The 26,802-nt window shown below is 37.5% G+C and overlaps 2 protein-coding genes across 3 annotated transcripts in view; one reads left to right on the top strand and one right to left on the bottom strand.

The window, feature by feature from the left end:
* scrib (scribble planar cell polarity protein) overlaps positions 1-14,818 on the top strand; it is a 114,143-nt gene extending 99,325 nt beyond the window's left edge. Inside the window, exons 37-40 of the mRNA XM_067438549.1 lie at positions 1,467-1,606; positions 1,736-1,773; positions 6,625-6,679; positions 12,392-14,818. Coding sequence (XP_067294650.1) covers positions 1,467-1,606; positions 1,736-1,773; positions 6,625-6,679; positions 12,392-12,504 — 346 coding nt within the window. The 3' untranslated portion in view covers positions 12,505-14,818. The remainder of the gene's footprint in view (positions 1-1,466; positions 1,607-1,735; positions 1,774-6,624; positions 6,680-12,391) is intronic.
* Positions 14,380-24,784, bottom strand: kif9 (kinesin family member 9). 2 transcript variants are annotated; one of them, XM_067438499.1, is made up of 21 exons: positions 23,939-24,784; positions 23,697-23,797; positions 22,192-22,351; positions 21,980-22,086; positions 21,660-21,890; positions 21,199-21,282; positions 20,999-21,091; positions 20,642-20,789; positions 20,243-20,307; positions 20,071-20,148; positions 19,845-19,913; positions 19,595-19,699; positions 19,431-19,486; positions 19,262-19,337; positions 19,030-19,166; positions 17,003-17,140; positions 16,634-16,842; positions 16,367-16,546; positions 16,069-16,181; positions 15,107-15,211; positions 14,380-15,005 (listed from the first exon to the last, which is right to left on the bottom strand). In XM_067438499.1, exons 1-21 carry the CDS (start codon positions 24,000-24,002, stop codon positions 14,916-14,918), a joined length of 2,409 nt encoding a protein of 802 aa, XP_067294600.1. In that variant the 5' UTR covers positions 24,003-24,784; the 3' UTR covers positions 14,380-14,915. The 2 variants fall into 2 exon arrangements, with proteins under 2 accessions (XP_067294600.1, XP_067294610.1); XM_067438509.1 differs by lacking the exons at positions 21,980-22,086; positions 23,697-23,797; positions 23,939-24,784 and having other exon boundaries at positions 22,192-23,624.
* Positions 24,785-26,802: the final 2,018 nt, after the last annotated feature.

Raw genomic sequence — 26,802 nt, 5'->3', positions numbered from 1 at the left:
GTAAACACTTACCCATGTCTTACCCTTGGTGAACAGGGCTTTCAAAGACATTTTCATATGGTTCACATAGATTTAGTATACATTGTATTCATACACACAGATATACATTGTGCATTTGTCTTTGATGGCCCTGAGTTTCAATGTAAACCTCCTTCTTACTGTCTATACTGTCCATTTCAGTGTTTCCTTTCATCTCTGCTCCTTCTGCTCCTTCCCTTTTCTTTGTGTGTTATTGTTTCTTTCTTACTTGCTGCTCCCAAGGCCTTATGGTCTAGAGGAGGACGTAAGGCAGTATGAGCAAGACCTGGCTAAGCGGCTCTACCAGTCCCGAGTGAGGGCATCACTAGGCAGCGCTGCAGCCCCTCCCAATTCCTGCTCCTCCTCTTCCTGTCAGCCCAGGTCTGCCTTTAACAGCCAGAAAGCATCATGGGGGCTTAGCTCTGATGCTTGTCACTGCTTGGGATGCGTGGTTCTTGTGGACACTTTATAGTGCATAGTGTGTAAAGGATGAAACGTTTTGAAGTGGCTTTTTCTGAACGATGAACTTGCCCTACAAGAACCCACTGCTGCTTCTGCACGTGTGCTATTTTATTCATTATTTAGTTTGGTGGCACACTCCCTCTTTCTCTTTGCTCACTCCCCTTTGCCTCCCATCTGTGTATCAGTAAAGGTCCTATATTGTCCTAATAACATGTGTTTTTCTTTGCTGTTCTTAATGTTGCTTGCAGTTGTTTTTATTAGAGGTGCACTGATACTAGTTCTAGTCCATACCAAGAAACATGTTTAGATCTTCATTTAAATCATTGATACTTGGTTCCTTCATATATAAGTTTGTTTAATAGTGTAGCATGTTAAAACTGAAAATATTTTAGATGTCAATTATCACTTAAATGTGTATTTTAAGTGGCCTAAAGCAATCCACTTAGGCTGAAAGGACTGCCTAACCAACATTAAATTTATAAACTGCAGTTAGCTTTTTTGTGTTGTTTAGGTTTGGCTGAATCTGAAATAATAGCACAATAATATGCTGATTAAAGCGCTTGGGGTTTTGTAATTGTTGTGCATATGGTCTGTAAATGGACTGTGTGGACTGGGTCAGTTTACATAAAAAGGTAGATTGGTATTCGAAAAGTAAGACTGATTAGCCCTAACTAATTGCTGGTTGATCAGACTAGATACACTAGATACATTTGAGCTTTGGGTTTGAAAAAGGCTTGCATTTTAAGGTGAACTCTGTGGTGCCACCAGCCAATCAGACATAATCGGTGCATCTCTAGTTTATGTGATCCTTTCTCATAACTTTTCCACATTTTTTGACAGCCTTCCATCAAATTAACTTCTCCTATATTAACCAATCAATGTGCACAGCACCTCTGCCTCTCTTTCATCTCTCATCCTGTCTCCATGCACCGTTTACATTCGTCCTTTCACTCTCTGTGTCTCAAAGTGTATCACTTTCTTTCCAGGATGAAGTCTCTAGAGCAGGATGCTTTGAAGGCCCAGATGGTCATTGCCAAGTCTAAAGAGGGAAAGAAGCGTGGAACGTTGGATCAGCTGTCGGAGTCACCATCACCTGCGCCCACACCCTCTCCAACACCGATGGAAGGTGACAATCTCATTTACCTTAATCTGATCAGCTAAACAATGCCGGGCTGTGTTTTCATTCTCTACTGGATGATACGGGTTCATTTTTAAACAGGCAAATTACATTTATCCATTGTTGTTTCCTAAACAGATATAAGTCCACGTGCAGTGACTTCCCCAGGCAGACTGGTATGAGACGACAAAACATTTTTCTCTTTTTTTTATTTTTTCTTCATTTAGTACAGCACAAATAGCAAATTTTGAATTACCAGTAATGTTGCTGTGGGTGACTAATCCCCTTAGTATGAAGCCAAACCATCCATTTTTTACTTTTTATGATAAAACAAAGTCATTCTTTACTCTAACAGTCATGTCCATAGCTCGTAGAGTGTCCTCCATGAACTTTTCCTTTATCTCTTTTCTTTGTTGTCCTTTCTTCTTCCTTCCTTGTGCTTTTACATGCCTCTGCTTCTCACCCTCCTATCCTCCCCTTTGTCCATACTGCCATCTCTCCTTTGCAATGTTGATTTCTCCCTTCTTTCTCTTTCCATCTGTCCACTGCTTATGCCTGTTTGCTGTCCTTTTAGTCCCTGTCAGAAAAGAAGTTTGACTACCGACAATTTGCTGCCATTCCTTCTTCCAAACCTGTTTACGACATCCAGGTATTGCCTGCATGCAAAGCGTCAAGGAATTCAGCCTGCCCGAACCCTTTGATCCACTGCTGTCCTCCTGGCTTCCCCTGCTTCCCCCCCTCCTTCTCTCCCTGGCCCTTCTGACAACCAGTTCAAAACTATTAATTATTAAGGCCCTCTACTCGCCAGCGTGAGCAGCATGGTCATTCGCGTTACTGCAGCTTTAAGCATCATTCTGGATCTTAGTTGATAGCAATTTGGGTTTAGTTTTTGGCTCTGAGGACCATTTCCACTGCTTAAACTCATCCTGTTCTTAATCTACTTACATTGTCAATACCATGTGCTTCTCTTCTGGTTATGCAGTTGTAGCATAGAGGCGGGGCTTACATATTGGTCCGTGGGCTTTGCGTTAATCCAAAACATGAGATAACATACTAACGCAATAAAACGCTCAAAAGGAAAACACCATTGCATTTTGTTCTCTCCTTCCCTCCACTCTGTGCGTGGCCCTGCGCACTCACTCTCAAAAGAGGTGAATGTGGCTCTGCCATGCGGTGTCACTGGGAGAGACCGTTCTACTGGGGATGCAGGGTGTCATGGGAACAATGGAACATCGTGTCTCTTGGTGTTTTGTGGTTGTGTTTCGGGATCTTTGTATGAAGGGAGATTGGGCATGTGGGTGAAGTTAATGTTCCACTACTCTTCCTATGGTACTGGACCAAAAGACCACCAAATCTGTGAGACACAATCGGTTTAAACTGGTGTCTAAATTTGCACCACTAGATTGAAAATAAATTAATAATGGATATATTACGAAACGAATTAAGCCTTTATTTTTTTGCACGAAGATTCAGCTAACACATTTATGTTGTTGACAACATATTGCTGATATAGATCTGCTCAATCTGGATAATTTCAATGAATAACATTCAACAAATCAACAATTGGATCTTAGGAAGGAATAATTGATGCTCTGATTTGCTAAGCAGATTTTTTTTATTGAGAAATCCATGTTAATTGGTCTCTTAATTGTTTTCCAGAGCTGTACTTGAATGAGTTAAGTGTGTCTTTAGACTACATTCACAATGCCATGTTTTTGGCCCTTAAATTTTCCTGTGCAGACAGAAGAAAACCCTGAATAATGTCTGTATAATAAGGCGACTGAAGTCACTCCTCTAACTAACTCATGGTGTCGTTGAACAGAGCTTCTAACCAGAGTGACAGATAACAATAGTAATATCAAAAATCTATATAGTGTCTAAGGATTTTATTTAAATAATTATTTTTTGCAATAAACTGTTATTGTGATGTTTTTATATTATCGTTTTTTTTTTATTCTCAAGCAGTTCCTGCTGCTTTCGCCTTCTCAGAACTAAGTTTTCTTAAGTTTTGTATCTTGTTCTCTCCAACAACAGAATATCAATATTTTATCATAAATGTTAAATCAAATGTTACTAGTTATTGACACTGACTTGTTTATAAAATGTATAAGTGTATATTAGTGGCATTCCATTTTAGTAAAAATTACACATATCATTACACAAGCAATATATTACAAACATACAGGTCCTTCTAAAAAAAAATAGCATATTGTGATAAAGTTTATTATTTTCCATAATGTAATGATAAAAATTTAACTTTAATATATTTTAGATTCATTGCACACCAACTGAAATATTTCAGGTCTTTTATTGTTTTAATACTGATGATTTTGGCATACAGCTCATCTAAAAAAAATTGCATATTTCATCCGACCAAAAAAAGAAAAGTGTTTTTAATACAAAAAAATCAACATTCAAACAATTGTGTTCAGCACTCAATACTTGGTCAGGAATCCTTTTTCAGAAATGACTGCTTCAATGCGGCGTGGCATGGAGGCGATCAGCCTGTGGCACTGCTGAGGTGTTATGGAGGCCCAGGATGCTTCAATAGCGGCCTTAAGCTCATCCAGAGTGTTGGGTCTTGCGTCTCTCAACTTTCTCTTCACAATATCCCTCAGATTCTCTATGGGGTTCAGGTCAGGAGAGTTGGCAGGCCAATTGAGCACAGTAATACCATGGTCAGTAAACCATTTACCAGTGGTTTTGGCACTGTGAGCAGGTGCCAGGTCGTGCTGAAAAACAAAATCATCTCCATAAAGCTTTTCAGCAGATGGAAGCATGAAGTGCTCCAAAATCTCCTGATAGCTAGCTGCATTGACCCTGCCCTTGATAAAACACAGTGGACCAACACCAGCAGCTGACATGGCACCCCAGACCATCACTGACTGTGGGTACTTGACACTGGACTTCAGGCATTTTGGCATTTCCTTCTCCCCAGTCTTCCTCCAGATTTTGGCACCTTGATTTCCGAATGACATGCAAAATTTGAGCAACAGTCCAGTGCTTCTTCTCTGTAGCCCAGGTCAGGCGCTTCTGCCGCTGTTTCTGGTTCAAAAGTGGCTTGACCTGGGGAATGCAGCACCTGTAGCCCATTTTCTGCGCACAATGGCTCTGGATGTTTCTACTCCAGACTCAGTCCACTGCTTCCGCAGGTCCCCCGAGGTCTGGAATCGGTCCTTCTCCACACTCTTCTTCAGGGACCGGTCACCTCTTCTCATTGTGCAGCGTTTTTTGCCACACTTTTTCCTTCCCACAGACTTCCCACTGAGGTGCCTTGATACAGCACTCCGGGAACAGCCTATTCTTTCAGAAATGTCTTTCTGTGTCTTACCACCTCGCTTGAGGGTGTCAATGATGGCCTCCTGGACAGGGTCGGGTCGGCAGTCTTACCCATGATTGCGGTTTTGAGTAATGAACCAGGCTGGGAGTTTTTAAAAGCCTCAGGAATCTTTTGCAGGTGTTTAGAGTTAATTAGTTGATTCAGATAATTAGGTTAATAGCTCGTTTAGAGAACCTTTTCATGATATGCTAATTTTTTGAGACAGGAATTTTGGGTTTTCATGAGCTGTATGCCAAAATCATCGGTAATAAAACAATAAAAGGCCTGAAATATGTCAGTTGGTGTGCAATGAATCTTAAATATATGAACGTTTTATTTTATTTCATTACATTATGGAAAATAATGAACTTATTCATGATATGCTTTATCACAATATAATAGTTTTTTTAGAAGGACCTGTACACTAATATTTAAAAGTTTGGGGCAAGTTTTTTTTTTTTTTTTTTTTTTTTTTAAAGAAATTAATTACTTATTTTAGCAACACCACATTTAAATTGATCAAAAGTGACTGCAGCTCAAAAAATTATATTTTAAATATGATAAATATTGCTGTTTTTTTTAACATTCTGTTCATCTTTTCACATGACACTGAAGACTGGAGTAATTGCTGCTGGAAATGTTCCTATTGATGGTTTTACTGTATTTTTGATAATACTCCAATACTGCAGCCTTAGTGATCATCAGAGACGTCTTTCAAAAACATTTGGAAAAAAATCTTACTTGCCTCAAACTTTTGAACGGTAGTGTAAGGTCCATTTTAAAATAGTTTGTTTTGTTGGATTGTTAAAAACAGGTCATTCAAAATACCTGCTAATCAATCTTATTTACTTGCACACTGGATTCAAGCAAAGCCATTTGTTGGAAGCCTAGTGAATCCTCCTTAAGTGCTATTTGGTGGCCTTTTGAGACTGCCATGATTTGATTGTTGTGTTTACTATGTTGTGTTTATGTGATTTACTGTGTGAAGAAGCACCTTCACCCTGACTGGAATGTTTTTATACAGTTCTCAGAGTTATTCAGAGCTATTTTTGAGCCTTTTTGGGAGGGGGAGGGGCTGGGGGTGAACTTGTTGGCAACGTGTTTTTGGTGGGGGTGAAGGTTTATACAGCATGCCTGTGTTGTGAGGTTTTGGAGGGATTGTTGTGTGAAGTTTTAAGCAGAATCTGTGGAAAGCAGAACTTAATGTGTTATAAAGATTCTTCCCGTTCCTAAATTGTTCTGCCCTGAAAAAGATGGAGAAGGAAAAGGTCTCTCAAATATTGTGTTTTGGGGACATTTCCAGCATTATTAGACCAATCCTATAACAACATCTACCTGGATCTCTAACAGAGGAACATGAGAAGTTTGCAGGCCTTGTGGACTTTATTTTAATGTAGACGTCCCTCAGTAAGTCTGATTGCTTTCTGATCCGGTGAAGGTCAAGCGGCGTCTCCCAGAACAGCTCTGTGGCTCAGATGTCTAGAGTCTGTTGATTTAAATCAAAAGACTTCATCTCGTCATTTACATTTGTCTTTTAGATTGAATTTTTACACCTAGCATTTTTGCAATTCAGCCAAAAAGAGCTATTCATGGGAAACACCTGAAAGTTTTGCTCTTGTATTTGTCTTTAGGTAGGAAAGAAAAGATCAGCTGTTGAATTCTTATTGAACTCTGTTTCCTCCTCTCATGCTCTGTCTCTCTCTTGCAGTCCCCTGGTGCAGGTGATGACATGCACTTCATGGACGATGCCTCCAGTAACCCGGGTAAGATCCTCAGAGTGAATACAGTCTTCTGGGTGTCTTGATGTGGTGTTCACTAGTACTTGGCTTACAGTTATTGTCCCTTTGACACAGGTGACTTCCTTGGATAAATGCTCTTCTAATATTGGTAGGAGGTCTGTTTGTGTGTGTGTGTGTGTGTGTGTGTGCATCTGCATATGTATTGGTTTTTGATTAGAAGCCTGCTGTACTGCACTTGTTTATGGGGCAAAACTTATCCAACTTTTTCCTACACCTCATAATGCTTTGCTCGAATTATGGGAGTAAATTCTGTTTAATCTGTAAACAGTCAGTGAAAGTTTTGATCTACGAACGCAATGATAAGCTTTTTTTTTTTTAAACTGGAACATTGCGTGATATTTCAGGTAATAAATCTTGTAGTTACCTACTTTAGAAATGTTCCAGTAAGCATTACTAATAGAAATTAAAAGGGGAGACAATTACATTTTAAAGCATCTGCATGAAAACTAACCTGGAAAGAGACATGAGGATTTGCATTAATTGTGTTTTAAAACTGAACATTAGTCTGGGGAGTCTGCTCTGTATTTTCTTCTGCACAAGAGGCGTGATCAACGGGCATAGTTCAAATGACATAGTTCAATAGTACACAGTTGGATAATCCTTCAACCAATCAGACCAACAATCCGTCAAATCTCACAAATCCGTCACTTCTCTATCTGTCATCATTTTAAACCCGCCAATAGCGTACCAGGTGGTTAAGCTGGTTTGTGATTGGTCCCCGTAGATTTGTAACGGAAGCAGGATAGAAATATGTACAGTCTTGTTCAAAATAATAGCAGTACAATGTGACTAACCAGAATAATCAAGGTTTTTAGTATATTTTTTATTGCTACGTGGCAAACAAGTTACCAGTAGGTTCAGTAGATTCTCAGAAAACAAATGAGACCCAGCATTCATGATATGCACGCTCTTAAGGCTGTGCAATTGGGCAATTAGTTGAAAGGGGTGTGTTCAAAAAAATAGCAGTGTCTACCTTTGACTGTACAAACTCAAAACTATTTTGTACAAACATTTTTTTTTTCTGGGATTTAGCAATCCTGTGAATCACTAAACTAATATTTAGTTGTATGACCACAGTTTTTTAAAACTGCTTGACATCTGTGTGGCATGGAGTCAACCAACTTGTGGCACCTCTCAGCTGTTATTCCACTCCATGATTCTTTAACAACATTCCACAATTCATTCACATTTCTTGGTTTTGCTTCAGAAACAGCATTTTTGATATCACCCCACAAGTTCTCAATTGGATTAAAGCAGCACCAGGTAACTTTTCAACCTTCATAATATATTTTTTAAGACTCTTGTGATGATAAATCGACTTACAATAGGTTGAATGACATGTCTGCCATAGCCTGATGGGGTCTGTATCGTTTTTAATCTTACTTTTAAACTTCGGGTTTCGGGTAGTAACCCGAGAAAAAGAAAAGAACTACAAAATTCGACTGCTTTACGGCATATATGTCACTTCCACCAACACACACACTTCCTTACATTCGGACGTGCGAGCCCAACTTTGTTCGTCGGATAATATAGTCATGTCCGAAGCAGCAGAGACAAATAAGAAAGAAAAGGTTTTGTTGGAGGAAAGCAATAAGAGGAAATGAAAAAGTAATGTGATTAAAGGCAGGACGTGGATCAAAATGTGACCAGGGTTTGCTCGTCGGCTTGAGCTGAAGGAGGCGTGCCCGACCGATGCTGTCCTGCTTGTTACGGTGATTACCGACCACTCAAACACTGAACTGAAGTATCATATAGATTCTGTAAAACGGTAACCAATAGACTACTATAATGACGCTGGCTTGTAAACGTGAGCATCGTGATTATTTGGCGTTTGAAAAAAATAAAACCCATGAAATTATATTCATATGACATGCTGAAACATATGCCACTGACTGTAACGTTACCTGGGATGAAGACATTTCACACGCGCCGCCAGAAGAACTGTTCAGGGGAACTGTTAGTGCTGCACCGACCCGCGGGACGCTTTTATGAAGTTATTTGGCCCGCACCGCACCACTGTATATATTTTTACAACACGCCGCGCACCCGCGACCATTAAATAGACATACGGGGTCCGCGGGTTATGAGACGAACCGCGCATCACTAGTTCAGGGCTATCAGGGTTGTCATGTCAACAAATGCACGCGCTATGGCATCCCCTGTTGTAGGATGACTGAGCTTACGACAGTAGTTGAGGACATAATTTTTTCCAAACTGTAGGGGGACCCCGAGAGCAAAAGTAGCCAAGTGGGGCTTTAAGGTCTGGAGATTGGGCTGGCCACTCCATAACATTAATTTTGTTGGTTTGGAACCAAGACTTTGCCCGTTTACTAGTGTGTTTTGGGTCATTGTCTTGTTGAAACAACCGTTTCAGGGCATGTCCTCTTCAGCATAGGGCAACATGACCTCTTCAAGTATTTTAACATATGCAAACTGATCCATGATCCCTGGTATGCGATAAATAGGCCCAACACCATAGTAGGAGAAACATGCCCATATCATGATGCTTGCACCTCCATGCTTCACTGTCTTCACTGTGTACTGTGGCTTGAATTCAGAGTTTGGGGGTCGTCTCACAAACTGCCTGTGGCCCTTGGACCCAAAAAGAACAATTTTACTCTCATCAGTCCACAAAATGTTCCTCCATTTCTCTTTAGGTCAGTTGATGTGTTCTTTGGCAAATTGTAACCTCTTCTGCACATGCCTTTTTTTTAACAGAGGGACTTTGCGGGGGATTCTTGAAAATAGATTAGCTTCACACAGACGTCTTCTAACTGTCACAGTACTTACAGGTAACTCCAGACTGTCTTTGATCATCCTGGAGGTGATCATTGGCTGAGCCTTTGCCATTCTGGTTATTCTTCTATCCATTCTGATGGTTGTCTTCCGTTTTCTTCCACGTCTCTCTGGTTTTGCTCTCCATTTTAAGGCATTGGAGATCATTTTAGCTGAACAGCCTATCATTTTTTGCACCTCTTTATAGGTTTTCCCCTCTCTAATCAACTTTTTAATCAAAGTACGCTGCTCTTCTGAACAATGTCTTGAACGACCCATTTTCCTCAGCTTTCAAATGCATGTTCAACAAGTGTTGGCTTCATCCTTAAATAGGGGCCACCTGATTCACACCTGTTTCTTCACAAAATTGATGACCTCAGTGATTGAATGCCACACTGCTATTTTTTTGAACACACCCCTTTCTACTAATTCAACTAATTGCCCAATTGCACAGCCTTAAGAGCGTGCATATCATGAATGCTGGGTCTTGTTTGTTTTCTGAGAATCTACTGAACCTACTGGTAACTTGTTTGCCACGTAGCAATAAAAAATATACGAAAAACCTGTACAGGTTTCCAGCCTGAGCTACAGAGCGAAATCAAATCACCGGCAGATCAGTCTGGGTTTACCCAGTCTAGATTGTGAATTATTCATGGGGTTTATCATAAATTAAATCGGACAGCAGATCACAAATGCCCAGTATATTGTCTTTGTATTCTGCTGTAACAGTATGAAACGAGGAGAGAGAAAAATCTGGAGGAAAAGAAAGCAGCGACTTAGAGCTCTTTCCATAGATATTCTTGTTATACCATGTCACATTAAAATACCAAGTGGTACGTTATTCTCCTGACGTCTGAAAATAGAACATGAAGGACATTTTACAGCTCATTCAGTTAAACTGACGAGTAAGGATTATTTGTAGCGATTTGATAGCATATGATTTGAAATTATTTGTTTCAGTTTGAGTGTATCCGGAAGTGCCTCCCATAATCTAAAACGCAGTAGGTTTGTTAGGAAAAAGGTGGATCATCTGCAGTTTCTTCAAAATGAGTGAGGTTCAGATGAGTTTTAATTTCTTACGTTGTTTTTGGAGAATCAAGGTTACTTGATTAAGAGTTCTACCAATTTTTCAAAATAGGTGTGTCTGCATCACAACCTGACAACGTGAACTGTGTGTGAATTCTAGCAGTCTGAATGTAATTCCACATGCTGCAGTTTGCCAAAACAGTTACACAAGTCTCATAATGGATGATAATTCAAACAACTACTCTTCTGTTCTGGTCAGCACAGTCACATAACTAGGGATGCACTGGTATTAAAATTCAGGTAAATTCGAACACATTTTTTTATGGCTGGTAACTGATCAGTAGCGCATATTCAAATTCTGTACAATTCTGTCTGAAGAAATAAAAAAGTACAAAATAAACTCTAACTCTTAAAATGCTACGAGTACAGTATCGAATCAAGATGTGCTTAAAATTGCGTTTAACAGTTATTGAATTATTGGTGCTTTTAAATGAGGCTTAATGTAAAACGGAAAAAGAGCTTGCAATATATATATATATATATATATATATATATATATATATATATATATATATATATATATATATATAATATTGACCGACATGTCAGGACTAATGTACAGCTGATTGTTTTTATAAAATATTTTTAGTCATAACCAGCTAGATGTACATTATGCCGCTTATTACACGGCTGCTACCTATTTATTTTCTTAGAATCCTTTATAGTACAAAATTATTCATGCAACAGTACAAGCACTTCAACAATATTACAGTATTTGGTTACACTTTATTTTAAGGTGTCCATGATTATACATTTTAAGTACTGAGTACATCAATTAACTACTATGTTCTTACTGTAGGGTTAGGATTAGGTCTGGTTTAGAGTTAGTTGCATGTAATTATGTAAAATTTACAGCAATTGCTATATAAACTACATGTAACGTGTAACAAGGACACTGTAAAATAAAGTGTCACCAAGTATTTTAATACTAACTTTGCTTCTGTTTTATTTTCAATAGTCAGGAAATAAGATGCACAATGGTATCAGTTGAATTTGAATGAAATTAAAGTTAGACAAGATATAAGCTCTCTGTTATAGTTTTACTGTTAATGACAGTCATTATCAGGAATTATCACAATTCGGACAACTGACAAGACAGAGTCAAGTATTATAGAGAGCCATTTAATGAGAATAATTTATTTCAAAATTCTTTAATATCGTCCGATAAACAATATGGTTCTGATATATTGTGTATCCCTGTTGTGCATATAAACCTGCAATATTCTAAAGTCTCTCTGCTACATTGAAAGGAAAAATTCTTATGTGTAATTTTTATGCTTTTGCAGCTTGCATGTTTTTATTACATTTTGAAAAATTGGTCAACCTGCTGTTTGTACATCTAACAGAAGATCTTTCACTGCAAGTTTCATTAAAATGGGCGTACATTTCATAATCAAGGGGACATCGCTGTAGAGTACACTTGTATATTTTATCTGTGTGCATCTCACCTCAATTACAGTGTCCTGAAAGGACACCCAAATGTCATCAGCGCTCTGCCGGGGGGTTTTCTGCATGGTGTGCAGCTCTGCCTTTCAGCTTATGCATCAAATGGCTCTCCTGAATCACTGCTTTGCTGGAGTTCGGGGGTTTTGAACTGAAATCTGATGGTTGGGGGCTTAAAGATTGTGGGATGGTTTGGAAGTGTGTTTTTAATAAAAGCTTTTACTTGTCAATTAGTAGATGGCAAATATCTTATTTTCAGTGATTGAAGATGTGCTTTACATGTGCAGTGTTAAAGACTCTCCTCTTGCACTGCAATATTTAATTCATTTGTTGTTTTTCTTTTTCTTTTTTTCCTTTCTGTGTGTGTTGTAGATCCAGAAGTTCCCGCAGCCACCACATCTGCTCTGGAGGAGATGGCTCTCTACAGTAACAAGCGCAAACTACGACAGGGCCGCCGCAGCCTGGAGGCTCCTGTGCCCACATAACCGTACACTCACACACTAATGCATCTGAACTGTGAAGATAAAACACACATAGTGATCATCTAATGCTAAGAGATGTACACAGATATTAAACCACTCTTATTTCAGTGCCGACAACACCGGTTGGGAGGTGAGCTGATGGGCGTCTCCCAAGCGCTAGTCTTGCCTTTTCATTTGAAAAGGGTTGCTTATGAAAGGTCTAGAGGGTTGGCAGATTCATTTACCATTGTACTTCATTTTTCTGTCTGTCACCATTTTAGAAGCAGAATTGTTTTAAGAGATGCTGTGGATTTTTCTAAAAACCTTCTCTAGAAAATGTTCTGGACGAAACGTGGAAAAGCAGAAAAGGAGATTTTTTTAAATATATCCGTGTTCATGTTTTTGGACATTCAGTTTGCAGACAACATACTGCTACCTTCACTGCCCATGTAAGCCAGACTTTCACTTTTGTTGTTTTAATTCACAATCAGAAAAAAAAGAAGCTTTTATTCCTTTTAAATGTAATTTATTAATGTAATATACTGTTTTTAATCTATGGGAATCCAGTACAATAGAGGAACAAATTGAGGCTTTTTGACATATGTATAAGCTGATTATTTGTGATTTTGTGACAAGTTTTGGGATTGGTATAAATTTTCTTGCACGCAACATTTTAAGATTGAAAACGAGGCCTTGGCATAAAGCTTTATTTCCATTTTATATCCATATCAGTTTCTAAACAGAATTTTCTTTTAAGGTGATGCAAATGAATGTAATATTTTTGAAAGGTTGCATCTGACCTTATTCAGAGATCTATTCTAAACCTTTTTGGAATGTGTATGATCATGCCATATCATAAAGACTAAGCTACTATATTGAGTAGCGTCATCCTAAACCTTTTAATTGATCTCTAGTCTTCCTTTACTGGACTAGGAGAGTAAAATGAAGTGGATAATGGTTTCCTAAACCTTTTTTTCTTTTGGTGATCTAAAATGCATTCTCCATTTTTTTTTCTACTCCTTGTTCTGGGCCACGGTCTATACCTATACATTGAATCATTCCCTTTGTTACTCTGAGTGACCAGATTGGAGAACTTCATTGTGACAAACACTCACCTCTCCGTAACTTTGGTACCATTTTGGGAGTGCGAGAAGGAAAACAAATCATCTGAGAATTGGTCTCTATTAACATCTACGCTCATCTCTTGCTCATCTTTTCTTTCTCTTACTCTGACAGGTGTGTGAAGGTAGTAGATGTTTTCTTTGTTTTTAATTTTTTTTTTTTTTAATTAGTTAAACTTATAAAGCCACTAAAAAGCTCATTGTGTGAATAATGTATAAATGCTTTTAAAAGAAAAAAAGAAAAGAAGTAAAAATCAGAGTTGAATCTGAGCCTTTCTGCCCCAAGACCAACTAAAGTCTGGAGGGTATAGATGATTCTACCAGGGTCTTGACTGACTGATCCCTGTGTGTATATTGGTTTATTGCTTATTGCAATTTTACTGTCAATCCTGTTTGAGGACTAAGACAATATACTTTAATTATTCATTCAAATAAACTGTTTTATTTCACTGTTCTCAAATCAGTTGTTCACCCTGGCTGCCATCAACACTGTCCCAATTAACCTGTCAAACATGAAAAAAAATTTCTTTTTTTTTCTTTAACTAATCTTTGAATTTCAGTCAGTAAGAGCAACACAAATGCTGTTTGGGGATATATAACAGTTTGGGATTGCTCATCATTGTTTTTATTTTATTTTATTGTAGTTTAAGAAAATAAAAGAAATGTTGGTTTTCTGTAACCAATGGGATAATGGGATTCACTACATTTTTCTTTTTCAGAGCAAGTGAGTTTGCGCTCTCTTTTTGTTTTCTTGTCTTGGTTTCTTGTTGGGAGGATTTTTGTTTGTTTGTTTGTTTGTTTTTTGCTAAAGGGGAGGGTGGGACAAAAGGTCTGGGAATAGAGCTCATTCAGGACTGTAACTAGTGAATTTGTACAACCAAAGAAGTCTATTTTGTGGTTCAGGAATAATAAAGTTTACTTTTCATTTAACAACCTGATGTACTGAGGTTGTTTTTGCCTCTGATTAGCGCGCCCTGCCATTTTCCTAAAGTAGAAAATATACTGTCAAGTGTAGATTGGATGTTTGAGAAACAGTTTTGTTTAACAAGTATACATAATAACAGTAAACAGTCTAACATACACAGTTAAATATTCAACCTGGAAAATGATCCAAACATTTTATAGACAGATTGTCTTTGTGTTTGATCACTATTGATTGCAAGTTGAGGGACAGATTAGCACATTATACAGCACAAGTAGCTTTCAGATAGCAGATGTCTTCATATGCTTTGCCCATTTCAAACATCCATGGACACCTGGTTCAGAAAGGGTAAAGTGCTCTGGAGGGGGAGAGAGAGCGTACAGACGCCTTCTTCAGATGATTGAGAGAACAGGAGGGAGCTTCATCTTATTCCTGCTGCCCCGTACTGAGTCTGGACTCTGAGACACCTGTCTACTCCCCCTCTGTAAAGACAAGACCCCTTTGTTACATTGTTACATACATTTAGCATTGCGTTCAGCATTATTTTAGTGCTGAGTAATGAAAGCAGGTGTAAGTGTCTTACCCTCTGTAGAGTCCTGTTGTAGGCATTATAAAATGACACAGCACTGGCACTGTCTGCATGCAGCTTGTGAAAGGGATTATCACAGTGCTCTTCATCATCCTCCATCTGTCCAGTAATACAAAATCTGACATGGTTACACTTGAAGGAGTCTCACAAATTGTAAGGTGCTACAGTGGAGTCAGAGATTTTGACTCAAATGGAAATTACAGCCTCGTTAAAACTGCAATGTTGTAATAATTGCTAGGATGCATGTACTAACATTTTAGAAAATATGTTATGCAATGATAAATTAGGTGTGTCATTTAATGTATTATCTATTACTATTCAAAAGTTTTCAAGTCTAAAAAAAGTTTTTTTTAATGTTTATGAAAGCCCGTTTTGCCACTAAAATAGAAAGAGTAATTGCGACTTTGTATCTCACAATTATGAGTTATAAAGTCACAAGTCTTACTTTTTTCTCACAATTGTGTTATAAAGTCACAATTCTAAGATATAAACTCGCAATTGTGTGATATAAAGTCAGAATTGTGACTATAACTCACAATTATGAGGAGAGAGAAAAAAGCCAGAGATAAAAAGTCGCAATTACTCTAATTCACTTTATTTTTAAATGTAATTATTCCTGTGGTGGCAAAGCTGAATTACGCATCATTACTCCTTCAGAAATCAGTATAATATCCTGATTTGCTGCTTAAGAAACATTTATTGTTATACATTATTTTAATGTAGAAAATGTCATATTTTTGTGGAAACTGCAACACTTGATTCATAGAAAGTTTAAAAGAACAACATTTATTTGAAAACTAAATATTTTATGACAATGTAAGAAGTCTTTACTGTCACTTTTTATAAACTTATTGAATTGTTGAACAAAATCTCTTTACAAAAAAGTATGTTTCTCAGTCTCTGGTCTCAAGTCTCATGTTAACGCTTCATGAACATAATGTGGGGTTCTTACTGACCAGAGTTAAAGCTTTGTCCACAGGTATGTGACCTGGCCTAACTGGTCCTTCCTCTAAGACTGACAGCACTTCATCCGGCAACAGGAAAGACTCGTTGTACCAGCTCTCAAACTCTGGCAAACACACAACAAAAGCACATTACTGGTTTTAGAGAAGGATGAGAACTAGGTGTGGTCACCTAGGTGTGGTGAGTACAAATACTGTATAAAAACATTTGGATAGGTCAGGAAAGTAAATTCAAATGAATTACAAATGAAAGAGGAATTACAAAATGTTGTTTAGAGAACTAGGAAATCACCTGTTAGCAGCCGTGCACGGCACTGATTCACCAGGTGCTGACAGTAGCTGACTTCTGTCTTTGTGCATCTGAAGTCCTCATACGCTTGTCTATAACGGTCCTTCAGCTCTTTTAGCTGCATCACTAGAGACAGTTCAGCCTCCTCCAGCACAGGCTCCCCCTCTGCACTCACAAACTGACCTATAAAACGAAACAATGGTTTCAGCTTCATTTGATTCCTACGACTCATTTAGAAAGGAGCTCGTTTTTACATCATGTAATGCTCACCCTGGCTTTGTCGCCGCTCTCTGAACTGTCGTAGTTCAGATGTAATATTGTCAAGATTCCGTTTAGTCACATTGATGACATCAGTGAGCGTCCGTAATTGGGACGTGCGGTCCAGCAGCACAGCCTTGTTCTCCTTTAGTATGCGGTTAATCTCACTTCCCCGTTCTGCTTTAAAATCCTCAAATGCCTCAGCTTTGGGTGGAGGAGAGCTGAGAAATACATTTTAATATTAACGTAAGACATGACATTTGACATGTATTATATAAACACAGCTGATGATCATATTTATTAGTAGCTGCGGTACTTTGTACCTGTCAGTAGAGGTCTCCTCAAGCTTACAGGAGCAGCTTATGTATGTATGGAACTTACTCAGTTCTGTGGTGTTGTTCTTCTGGATCTTGTTGTTGTGGCTCTTGTGTGGTCATGTCAGATTCACTCATGTTTAGAGGCTGTACGGCTTGAACTGTTGTGTTTTCCACTGGCCACTGGCTCACTGCCCCTTCCTTTCTGCTCAAGATAATAGTTTACATGCAGTGTTCCATTTTCTAAACTTGGTTAGTTTCTCTTAACTCCATATGCTCGTATAGTGAGATAGTGGTGAGATTTTGAGTTTAACTAATATACATGCATACATATGGAGGCAGGGATTAATCATTGACCATGGTGTACCATTATGGCCTTTTATTAAGTACTTTTTTTTGACAATTTTCACAAATACGATTTCATGTATTCTTTTTGCTGTTTATTTTTATCAAATTAAATACCAACATTTACATTTCTAGACAAATGGCACTGGCTGACACAATGACTTTATATATATCTACAATTTCACTGAGCTTTTATCATGTCTAGATGTCTGTTGACAGAACAGAGTTGACTAAAGTCTATAAGGGCAATATGACTAGTGCACAGATTTCTCTCTGAAACTATTTATAATGTCGGCAAGTGTATGAGGCCTTGTCCCTGCATGTATCCTAATATTTCTATTAAAATTGCACCATGATTTACTCACCCTCAAGCTACCCTAAGTCGGAGATATAATTAAATAATATGGCTCTTCTCAGCTTTATAATGGCAGTAAATTAAGGATGATATTTTGAAGCCCAAAAAAGTGCATCCATCCATCACACGATTTTTCCAGGTTAAAAAAATTCAAATACAAAAAAGAAGCAGGTCGGTGGCTTCGCTTCCTTCTGAATGAAATCCTTCTGCATTTACATTTTACATTTACATTTAATCATTTAGCAGACGCTTTTATCCAAAGCGATTTACAAAAAAGGAGAGAGTAATACAAGCAACGGAACAGACAAGGCCAAAAACCTGTAAGAGCTGTAAGAAATCTCAATTAATTAGCACAATACGCAACAAAGTTTTTTTTTTTTTTTTTTTTAGACATCTACAACAAAAACTCACGTACGCAAAGTGCTGAACACTGGATTTTGATAGCTATGATAACATAGCTTCTGCCTATGCAAGTCAACTTACACCATAAGAATAACCCCTGATGCAATATATTATGTAACGTATTCTTTGACGCCTCTCACAGTTCAACGAATTGGGCTGGGCAACAAACTCAAACTCTTATCTTTTATTGAAATCCTCTGCCAGTTCGCTTTAAAAATTCTCATTTTAGGCTTTTCATTTGGGACAAGAGTTTTGTTATGTTCTATCCTCTGCACTTCAGAATTCGTCAATATGCCATGCTTCAGGTCAGAAGTTACTTTTTCGCCGAGATCAATGCATATGGCCATCTGGCGGAAGCTAGTTAATTACTTTATAAGTTTTAAATATGCATATTTTTTCTTACACAAACACAATTTCACTTCAGAAGGCCTTTATTAACCCCCCGGAGTCATGTGGATATCTTTTATAATGGATGGATGTGGGCTCTATTCACTATTCACACACAGCCATTATAAAGCTTGGAAGAGCCAGGACATTATTTAATTTATCTCCAATTGTATTAAAGTGTAACCTGACTTTCTTCTTTCAGATTATTTTAAGGTGTCTTTGTTACGGTCCAATTATATATTTAAGGGATAATAATTAACTAGTACTTGCTATAGGGTTAGGGGGTAGGATTAGGGTTTGATGAATGGTTAGTTGCATGTAATTATACATCATTTACTCTTATTACTATGGTAAGTACATGTAACATATGTAACAAGGACACTGTCAAATAAAACATTACCGAAAGTCATACACACCTAGGATGACTTAAGGGTGAGAAAATCATGGGGTAATTTTTAATTTTAGGGGAACTATCTCTTTAAAAAGTTGTGTAGCATATTTCATCCTTAATTAACAAGACTCACCCTAAATCTAAAAATGGGTGCTTGGTTATTTGCCTGCATTTGTCCAATCAGGCCTCAAACATTGGGGAAATAAGATGTTACCTGCTGCTCTGTTTGTCTTTTCTTGCTTTGCTTGGTTTAGGTGACACGGCTGGTTGATGTCTCTGTGAAGATTTAGCTAAACCAAGGCCATATCCACAACTCTCCACCTCTCCAACAGTACATACAGTACCCTGCACCTGTAGCAGTGTTAATGAGGCATGTGACATCAGTTTCTGACCTTTTTGTTCTTACTGAAGTGTCGTTGTCTACCAAATTTCTGTATGTCACTAACCTCTGCAACAGCAGATGGTTTCTCTACACGAGCATTTCTTGGACAGAGCTGTTCTTGCAATTTTGTTTGCTGCTCCCTATATAATACACATATACAGTACATTCAAACATATTTGTATTTACTTCCATTATAAATATGTTAAATTGTTGCCGAAGAGGTAACTACTTACAGCACCACTTTTTTGAAATGGGCACACACCTGTTGGATTTGTGTAATGCTTATGATCTGAAACATTAAATAATTTATTCAGTTCTGACAAAAAAAAAAGAGATTGAATCAAGAAATATTAAACCTACATATTGAAAGCATTGATGGATAAACTATGCTGTTTACCGGAATCTCAGCCAGTGATCCAGACAGATATCTCTGCACCTGACTCCTCACTTCTTCCACCTGTGTCTCTGACAGGATCTCATTAGAAAGTCCAACCAAATTAGTCTATGCATAAGGAGGACATTAAAATAACCATGGAGCCCAAAGTGTCATAGCTTGGTAAACCAGAATTTGGAGATCATCTGTTGATGTGGTAATTGTGTTGTGTGTAAGAGGCACAGATTCTGGATGTGCACACGTTTGTACTTACCGCTTTGTTACACATAGATAGCTCCTCTTTAAGAAACTGGATTTCTTTCTCTAGTCTTTGCACCTGAAGCTTGATAAACATTCACATAGTTTTAACCATCATCTGAAAGGATTTTCTGCATTAAACTGTTACACATTAGTTAAATGTGCAGATTAATCTTTTTAGATATATTATTCTTAGAGAATTTAGAGTATTAGCTTTGTATTATACATGAACAAAATCTTACTACTGGGTCGACATATTCATTGATTAATGGCTTTGTCTTCACACATTTCATTCTGGTGGCAAAGCGAAGAGTTGAAAGCTGCCAAAAGAATCAAAGAAGCTGTGTGGGTTTTCAAGACTTAGCTGACATGTCAAACTGGATTTATAATTTAAAAAAAAAAAAAACATCTCACTGTCTCTTCTATTTGTGCCCCTTCACCATATATGTTTGCCACAAGCACTGTGTTACAGTTTCCTCCTGTGTAGGTACAGTTGAGACGGAGATAAATCATTAGCTTACATATGTCCCATTCTATATATATATATATATATATATATATATATATATATATATATATATATATATATATATATATATATATATATATATATATATATATATATATATGTATATATATATATATATGTATGTTTGTCATTTTCCAAATGAATGGAATGGATTATAGCATAATGAATTATATGCTGATGTTCCTTGGCTGAATACTTAAAGCTAGCTCAAATTATAACTATTGTAGGTTTGTTGGTAAACTGATATGGGGAAGCTTCATTAAAAAGTGATAAAGCACACTAACCAAGTGAGTCTTTGAGAGCATGGGTAAGTTTGCTCTGTCTGAAGGGAACATGTTCCCTACGACTGTCAGCTAGAGCCAAGATGACCTGCTCCAGGAAAGAAAGGGACTTGTTGATATACATTGCCTCCGTTTGGACTTGACCCTCTGACTGGAGTAAAACACAAAAAGTAGAGAGTAAAAAAATTGGAAACTGTAAACATTCGAGAAGCTTGCCACATTAGTGCAAACAATGGTGAACATTGAAACTATACATATATGTTTGGTTAACCACATACTATGGTTATTAGTATGGCACTGCTAGCTGCACACTTAATTGTAAGGCACAAACTGTAATGATAAAAGGAGAAATAAACTGACCCCAGTTTTGCCTAGTCTTTCAGAACCCGCCAGGTCCACCAGGTTCAGTTTAGAGGTGATGTATTTTGCGTCTGACAATGTGCGAGAGCGAGACTGTGCCACACAAAAATATATGCAAAAAATACCACCAGATTTAAAAAAGGCCTGTTTGCTCAATCATGTTAAGATCCTGTCATGTTTAGTATATTTTAGGCACCTACCTCAATGTGGATGGTAAATATGCAGTGAGACCTGGAGGAGTGTTTATTAAGGGCATGTTCTCCAATAATTCTGTTCATCTCCCCCTGTCAGCGCAGTGAGATCAGTGTTATTTATTACAGATGTGCCTATTTCGTCTAAATCTGTAACAAGAATGTGAAAATCCCATTCTGAATTTGATTTAGCAGTTGCTTCTGCATGGGCAAACGTTCATGTTATTGCAATTTATTCATAAGGACTTTTAATGGCGATTCTGGATTTCTGATGGCGGTTTATATCATATTGTTTTTTCATTAACCAATTTGTCAACAGCGGTGATGAGAGATAAGAACAAACCTTTGCCCTTAACAGAGCAAACACAACCAGATAAGAATTCTGTTTACTGGAAACAGTTTTTTTTTAAATAAATGCTTCTTCTTCTTCTTTTTTTATAAGCTAATCAAATACCTCATGACTTTTTTACCTCAAAAAGCAGGTTAAGAGCCTCCTCTTCATTGTGAACCAGATGTAAAGACAATCCTTTAACTGAGACTCCACCCCCTGCTTCTTCTACCACAGTTAAGACCCTATTATGTGAACCCTTTCCATGCTTTAAGCTGGAGAGCAAGTCTACCATTGTCTCATTATAGATTTCCAGAAAGGAAAGGTGAACAGTGAATGTATGATCTACACGATGCTCCACCTCCTGGAAAACCTAAGGAAGTGAGAGATGGTTTATTATCCAAAAGAGCTGAAACATTTACTGCGTTTTTTTTTTTTTTTTCTCTCAAGCATCTCGATCACCTCCTGTAGGGCTCGAGGAATGATGCCTCTCTGTTTGTAAGTCTCTGCAGCACCTGTCATAGTGTATGTTTTCCCCGCTCCAGTTTGCCCAAAGCACATTATTGTACCTAAACACACAAATGGCTTTCCTAAACATTATTTCGAAATATAAACTGGCTCTGTGAATGTTTGTGATTTCAGATTTTGTATATGTATGCTTTTGAATGACCAACCATTGTAGCCCCCAAAGGCTCCCAGCACTACATTCCGGGCTACACGATCATAGATGTCCTCTTGTGACACATTGTGCAGCACTCCATTCAGCTGAAATAACAATGAGCTCTGATGATTGTTCCTCTTTCCTTTCTTGGAGTATTTCCGTATTCTTAAAGTCTAAGAGATGAAGAGAGGGACAGAGGTAATCATTCTGAAATATTAGCTATTTTCAATCTATTTGATGCGGGTTTCCTGTGGGTTTGTCTCAGTTGCCTTTTTTTATACCGTTGTCTGAGGTCAACTTATGACGTTTGCATGGTTTTTACATTCAAAAACATCATAAGTAATAGGCTATTTTCTACCCTGGTTTGAGGAGGCTCTTTCAAGAAACGCTCAGTTTTAATAGGCTGCCGCACTGAAGACTTGAAAGTAAACACCCACAGCTAGGATTGGATAAGGTTTGCATATTAAATGAGCTTCAGGGGAATTAATTGCCCACAGCGCTCGCAAAATGTCTTTGTCAAACAAACACAATGATTTATTAAATGTTTACGTTGGGCTGTGCAAGCCCTGGCCAATACATGTCCGAGTCTGATCCCGAATCGCAATGAACCAACACAAATAAAAGGATTCTCCAGTCTGACAGCATGCTAAAGTATGTTCTGTTAGACACATACACATTAATCAATAGGTATCAAACGATCTGTAAAACAAACAAATCTGTGATCAGAAATTAAAGAACAAACATGCAATGTCTTCCCCGAGCTGGATAGTCATTAAAAATAACGTGCATCCATTTATTCATAATACTGGAATCCAATTGTAGCTTATGTGGAATGTTTATTGCTTAGAAGTTTGATCCAGTTTAGCTCTATGTAGGCCTATGTTATGTCAGGCACAAGTCGGTGGGCGGGGCTACAGAATCAGACATTGTTCATCTTGTGCTGAAGGCTAAAGAGGTTAAGTTTAAAAGTATTAACTGCATTTTATCCTTGTGAGATCCCCAAACACATTTAATTTGGATTGAAATAAGTAACACTTTTGTCATTGGAAAGGTTATTTTATTCATGTACATCTAAAATAATAATAATAAACTGCCTTCATATTTGGATAAGTAGCTGATTTTGACTATAAAATCTGCCTTTTCTCTCTAAATTTTAATTTTACATTTCTGGTTAATAATGTTGTTTTGGCCAATTATTTCATACAAAGAAAGATTATTTTTACTTATGCATAACAAAAAGCTATAAACTGTGAAATTATTTGGAAGTGTATTTTGAGGATTAGCCTAGTTGTATAGTATCTTTGTAATTTTTTGCTTTCTTTTTTATTATTGTTTTTTAATACTCGTTATGTTAAATTCTTGGAATTGTGTTAAGTGTTTATTCAGGCATGTTTTGTATTTCGTTAAAGCAATTAAAAAAACAGAAGGCTGTAAGAAACAATACAATACCAATTTCACATATTAGTTCATTTAACAATTAAGAACATTAAACAAGATACATGTTGGCACATTGCATACCTGCTGGTCAGGTAGACATTCAATAAGCTCATGCGTAAATTTGGCTGTGGGTCGGATGCGAATATACACCTTTGCTGAAGAGCCCTGCGAACTCATGATTCCTGCAATGTAGAGTATCCATCACATACAGCACGACAAATTAGGCTGAATAGGCCACCATATGACATAAGAGCAATATGTTTTAAATTTTGAATCAAGAGTAATTGATGTAGCCTACGGGCTTCCATATATCAGACACTCACCTGTGTAGCTCGTGCGATAGCATAGCCTAGCTGTTACTGGATACAGTGTTGATGCCGTTGCCATGGCGACAACTCGAGCCTCGCACTATAATGTGCTGTTGCGCAGCACTTATGATTACCTTTTTTAAACCTCTTCAAATAACAAACAAGCATTATATTTGGGAACGTTAACACAGCACCAGAATACGGTTGTCATCCTGTACATTTTCAACTCACAACCATTAAGTTAGCTCACAACAGCATTCTCGGAAAACCGGCACTGTGTAAATCTGTGCAAGTTAACTGAAAATAACCTTTGTTTCAAATCACAAATATTACTTTGTTTAATTTTTGAAAACGTGAGTTAAAAATGGCAAAGTTATATTATTTATTTTTTCCTAATAAAATTTACTTCTGATTGGCTACCTCTAGTTTGAGAGTAGCCTAGCTGCCTTTTTGTAAATGATCAGCGACTGAATGCAATAAATAATAATCCCATTAATACGTGGGTTTAATATGGAATTGGCCCACCCTTTGCCAGAGGTAACATTAGTAAACGTTGCTACATTTAGCCTACCTTGTTACATTTACTTGAATATTTATTTATTTATTTATTTATTTATTTATTTATTTATTTATTTATTTATTTATTTATAATAGTGTTTGTGTTTAATTAATTGAGTAGATTTAAATGTGGTCACTTTAACTCGAGTTCATTTCTAATGAAAAAAATGTAGGCTACTTTTACTTCATTACACTGGGTGACGTTCCTCTTTTTACTTTAGTTTAATCATTTAAATATCATCTGTCAAATAATTGCGTCATCTGTTGCTGTTGTCCTGGGGTTGTTTTGAAAGTAGGCCTACATTGTTGTAGGCTATTGACATTTATAAGATTAAACTTTTTTTTTTTTTTTTTTTTTTTTTTTTTTAAAGCTACTGCAGTTAGCTTTCCTACTGCAGTTTGATTGGGAAGCTGTGCAGTTGAATGACCATTAGTTTGTTCATGGCTCCTCCCTGGTGAAAGTAACAACAAGGTCTAAAACAAACCCTTAGATGACATTTCTCCTACAAAACCTCCAACTGTGAGAATGAAAACAGAAGTGTACATCTGCGTTTTGTGTGCCTGTTTGGTAACACTTGATGCACATAAGGTATGTAGAAATATTTATAGCCTACTACACCATTAATCAGACTCTCCTGAGAACACAATTTGTCCAGTTATTGAAAAAGTTACTATAATTGTATGTCCTTTCGGAAATGTATGTAGGCCTTTATTTAAAATTATTTGACGATTGACAATGAAAATAATTGGTCTATTATATACAGGTCCTTCTCAAAAAATTAGCATATTGTGATAAAGTTCATTATTTTCCATAATGCAATGATAAAAACTAAACTTTCATATAGTTTAGATTCATTGCACACCAACTGAAATATTTCAGGTATTTTATTGTTTTAATAATGATCTCAAATTAGCATATTTCATCCGACCAATAAAAGAAAAATGTTTTTTTAATACAAAAAAAGTCAACCTTCAAATAATTATGTTCAGTTATGCACTCAATACTTGGTCGGGAATCGTTTTGCAGCAATGACTGCTTCAATGTGGCGTGGCCCAGACCATCACTGACTGTGGGTACTTGACACTGGACTTCAGGCATTTTGGCATTTCCTTCTCCCCAGTCTTCCTCCAGACTCTGGCACCTTGATTTCCAAATGATATGCAAAATTTGCTTTCATCCGAAAAAAGTACTTTGGACCGCTGAGCAACAGTCCAGTGCTGCTTCTCTGTAGCCCAAAGTGGCTTGATCTGGGGAACGCGGCACCTGTAGCCTATTTCCTGCACACGCCTGTGCTCGGTGCTCTAGATGTTTCTATTCCAGACTCAGTCCACTGCTTCCGCAGGTCCCCCAAGGTCTGGAATCGGTCCTTCTCTACAATCTTCCTTAGGGTCCGGTCACCTCTTCTCGTTGTGCAGCGTTTTTTGCCACACGTTTTCCTTCCCACAGACTTCCCACTGAGGTGCCTTGATACAGCACTCTGGGAACAGCCTATTCATTCAGAAATGTCTTTCTGTGTCTTACCCTCTCGCTTGAGGGTGTCAATGATGGCCTTCTGGACAGCAGTCAGGTCGGCAGTCTTACCCATGATTGCGGTTTTGAGTAATGAACCAGGCTGGGAGTTTTTAAAAGCCTCAGGAATCTTTTGCAGGTGTTTAGAGTTAATTAGTTGATTCAGATGATTAGGTTAATAGCGCGTTTAGAGAACCTTTTCATGATATGCTAATTTTTTGAGATAGGAATTTTAGGTTTTCATGAGCTATATGCCAAAATCATCAGTATTAAAACAATAAAAGACCTAAATAAATATATCAGTTGGTGTGCAATGAATATAAAATATATGAAAGTTTAATTTTTATCATTACATTATGAAAAATAATGAACTTTATCACAATATGCTAAATATATATCACTCAACAGGATGGTTTCCCGTTATATATTTATACACGGTTATTTATACCAATCAATCAGGCATAACATTACATTACAGGTGAAGTGAATAACACTTATCTCTTCATCACGGGACCTATTAATGGGTGGGATATGTTAGGCAGCAAGTGAACATTTTGAGTGAACAGGGCTGTTTTGGCAGCAAAGCATGACCAACACAATATTTGTTCATAATGTTTTGCCTGATCAGTGTATAGGTCTATTTTCCCCCACCATTCACTATTATTAGTACTACTAGCTATTAATATACTAATAATCCTATACTTAATTTTTACACAGAGATCAGACAGGGACGGTGATGGGGATGGATTGAACGCCTTCACATTTCTATCGTACAAACCCTCAGAGAAGACAAAAGAGGTGGGTTCCTTCA

The sequence above is a fragment of the Pseudorasbora parva genome, chromosome 1 (genome assembly GCF_024679245.1).
Source record: "Pseudorasbora parva isolate DD20220531a chromosome 1, ASM2467924v1, whole genome shotgun sequence".
In the NCBI taxonomy this organism is placed as follows: domain Eukaryota; kingdom Metazoa; phylum Chordata; class Actinopteri; order Cypriniformes; family Gobionidae; genus Pseudorasbora; species Pseudorasbora parva.
This window is presented reverse-complemented; position numbering and strand designations above follow the sequence as displayed.

Coding starts and splice junctions, on each gene's coding strand:
- kif9 (XM_067438499.1), bottom strand. CDS start 24,002: ATGGCAACGGCATCAACACTGTATCCAGTAACAGCTAGGCTATGCTAT. Junction 17,141..19,029: donor AAAGACAAACAGAGCAGCAG/GTAACATCTTAT, acceptor TATCTTGAGCAG/AAAGGAAGGGGCAGTGAGCC. Junction 16,547..16,633: donor AGAGCGGCGACAAAGCCAGG/GTGAGCATTACA, acceptor TTCGTTTTATAG/GTCAGTTTGTGAGTGCAGAG.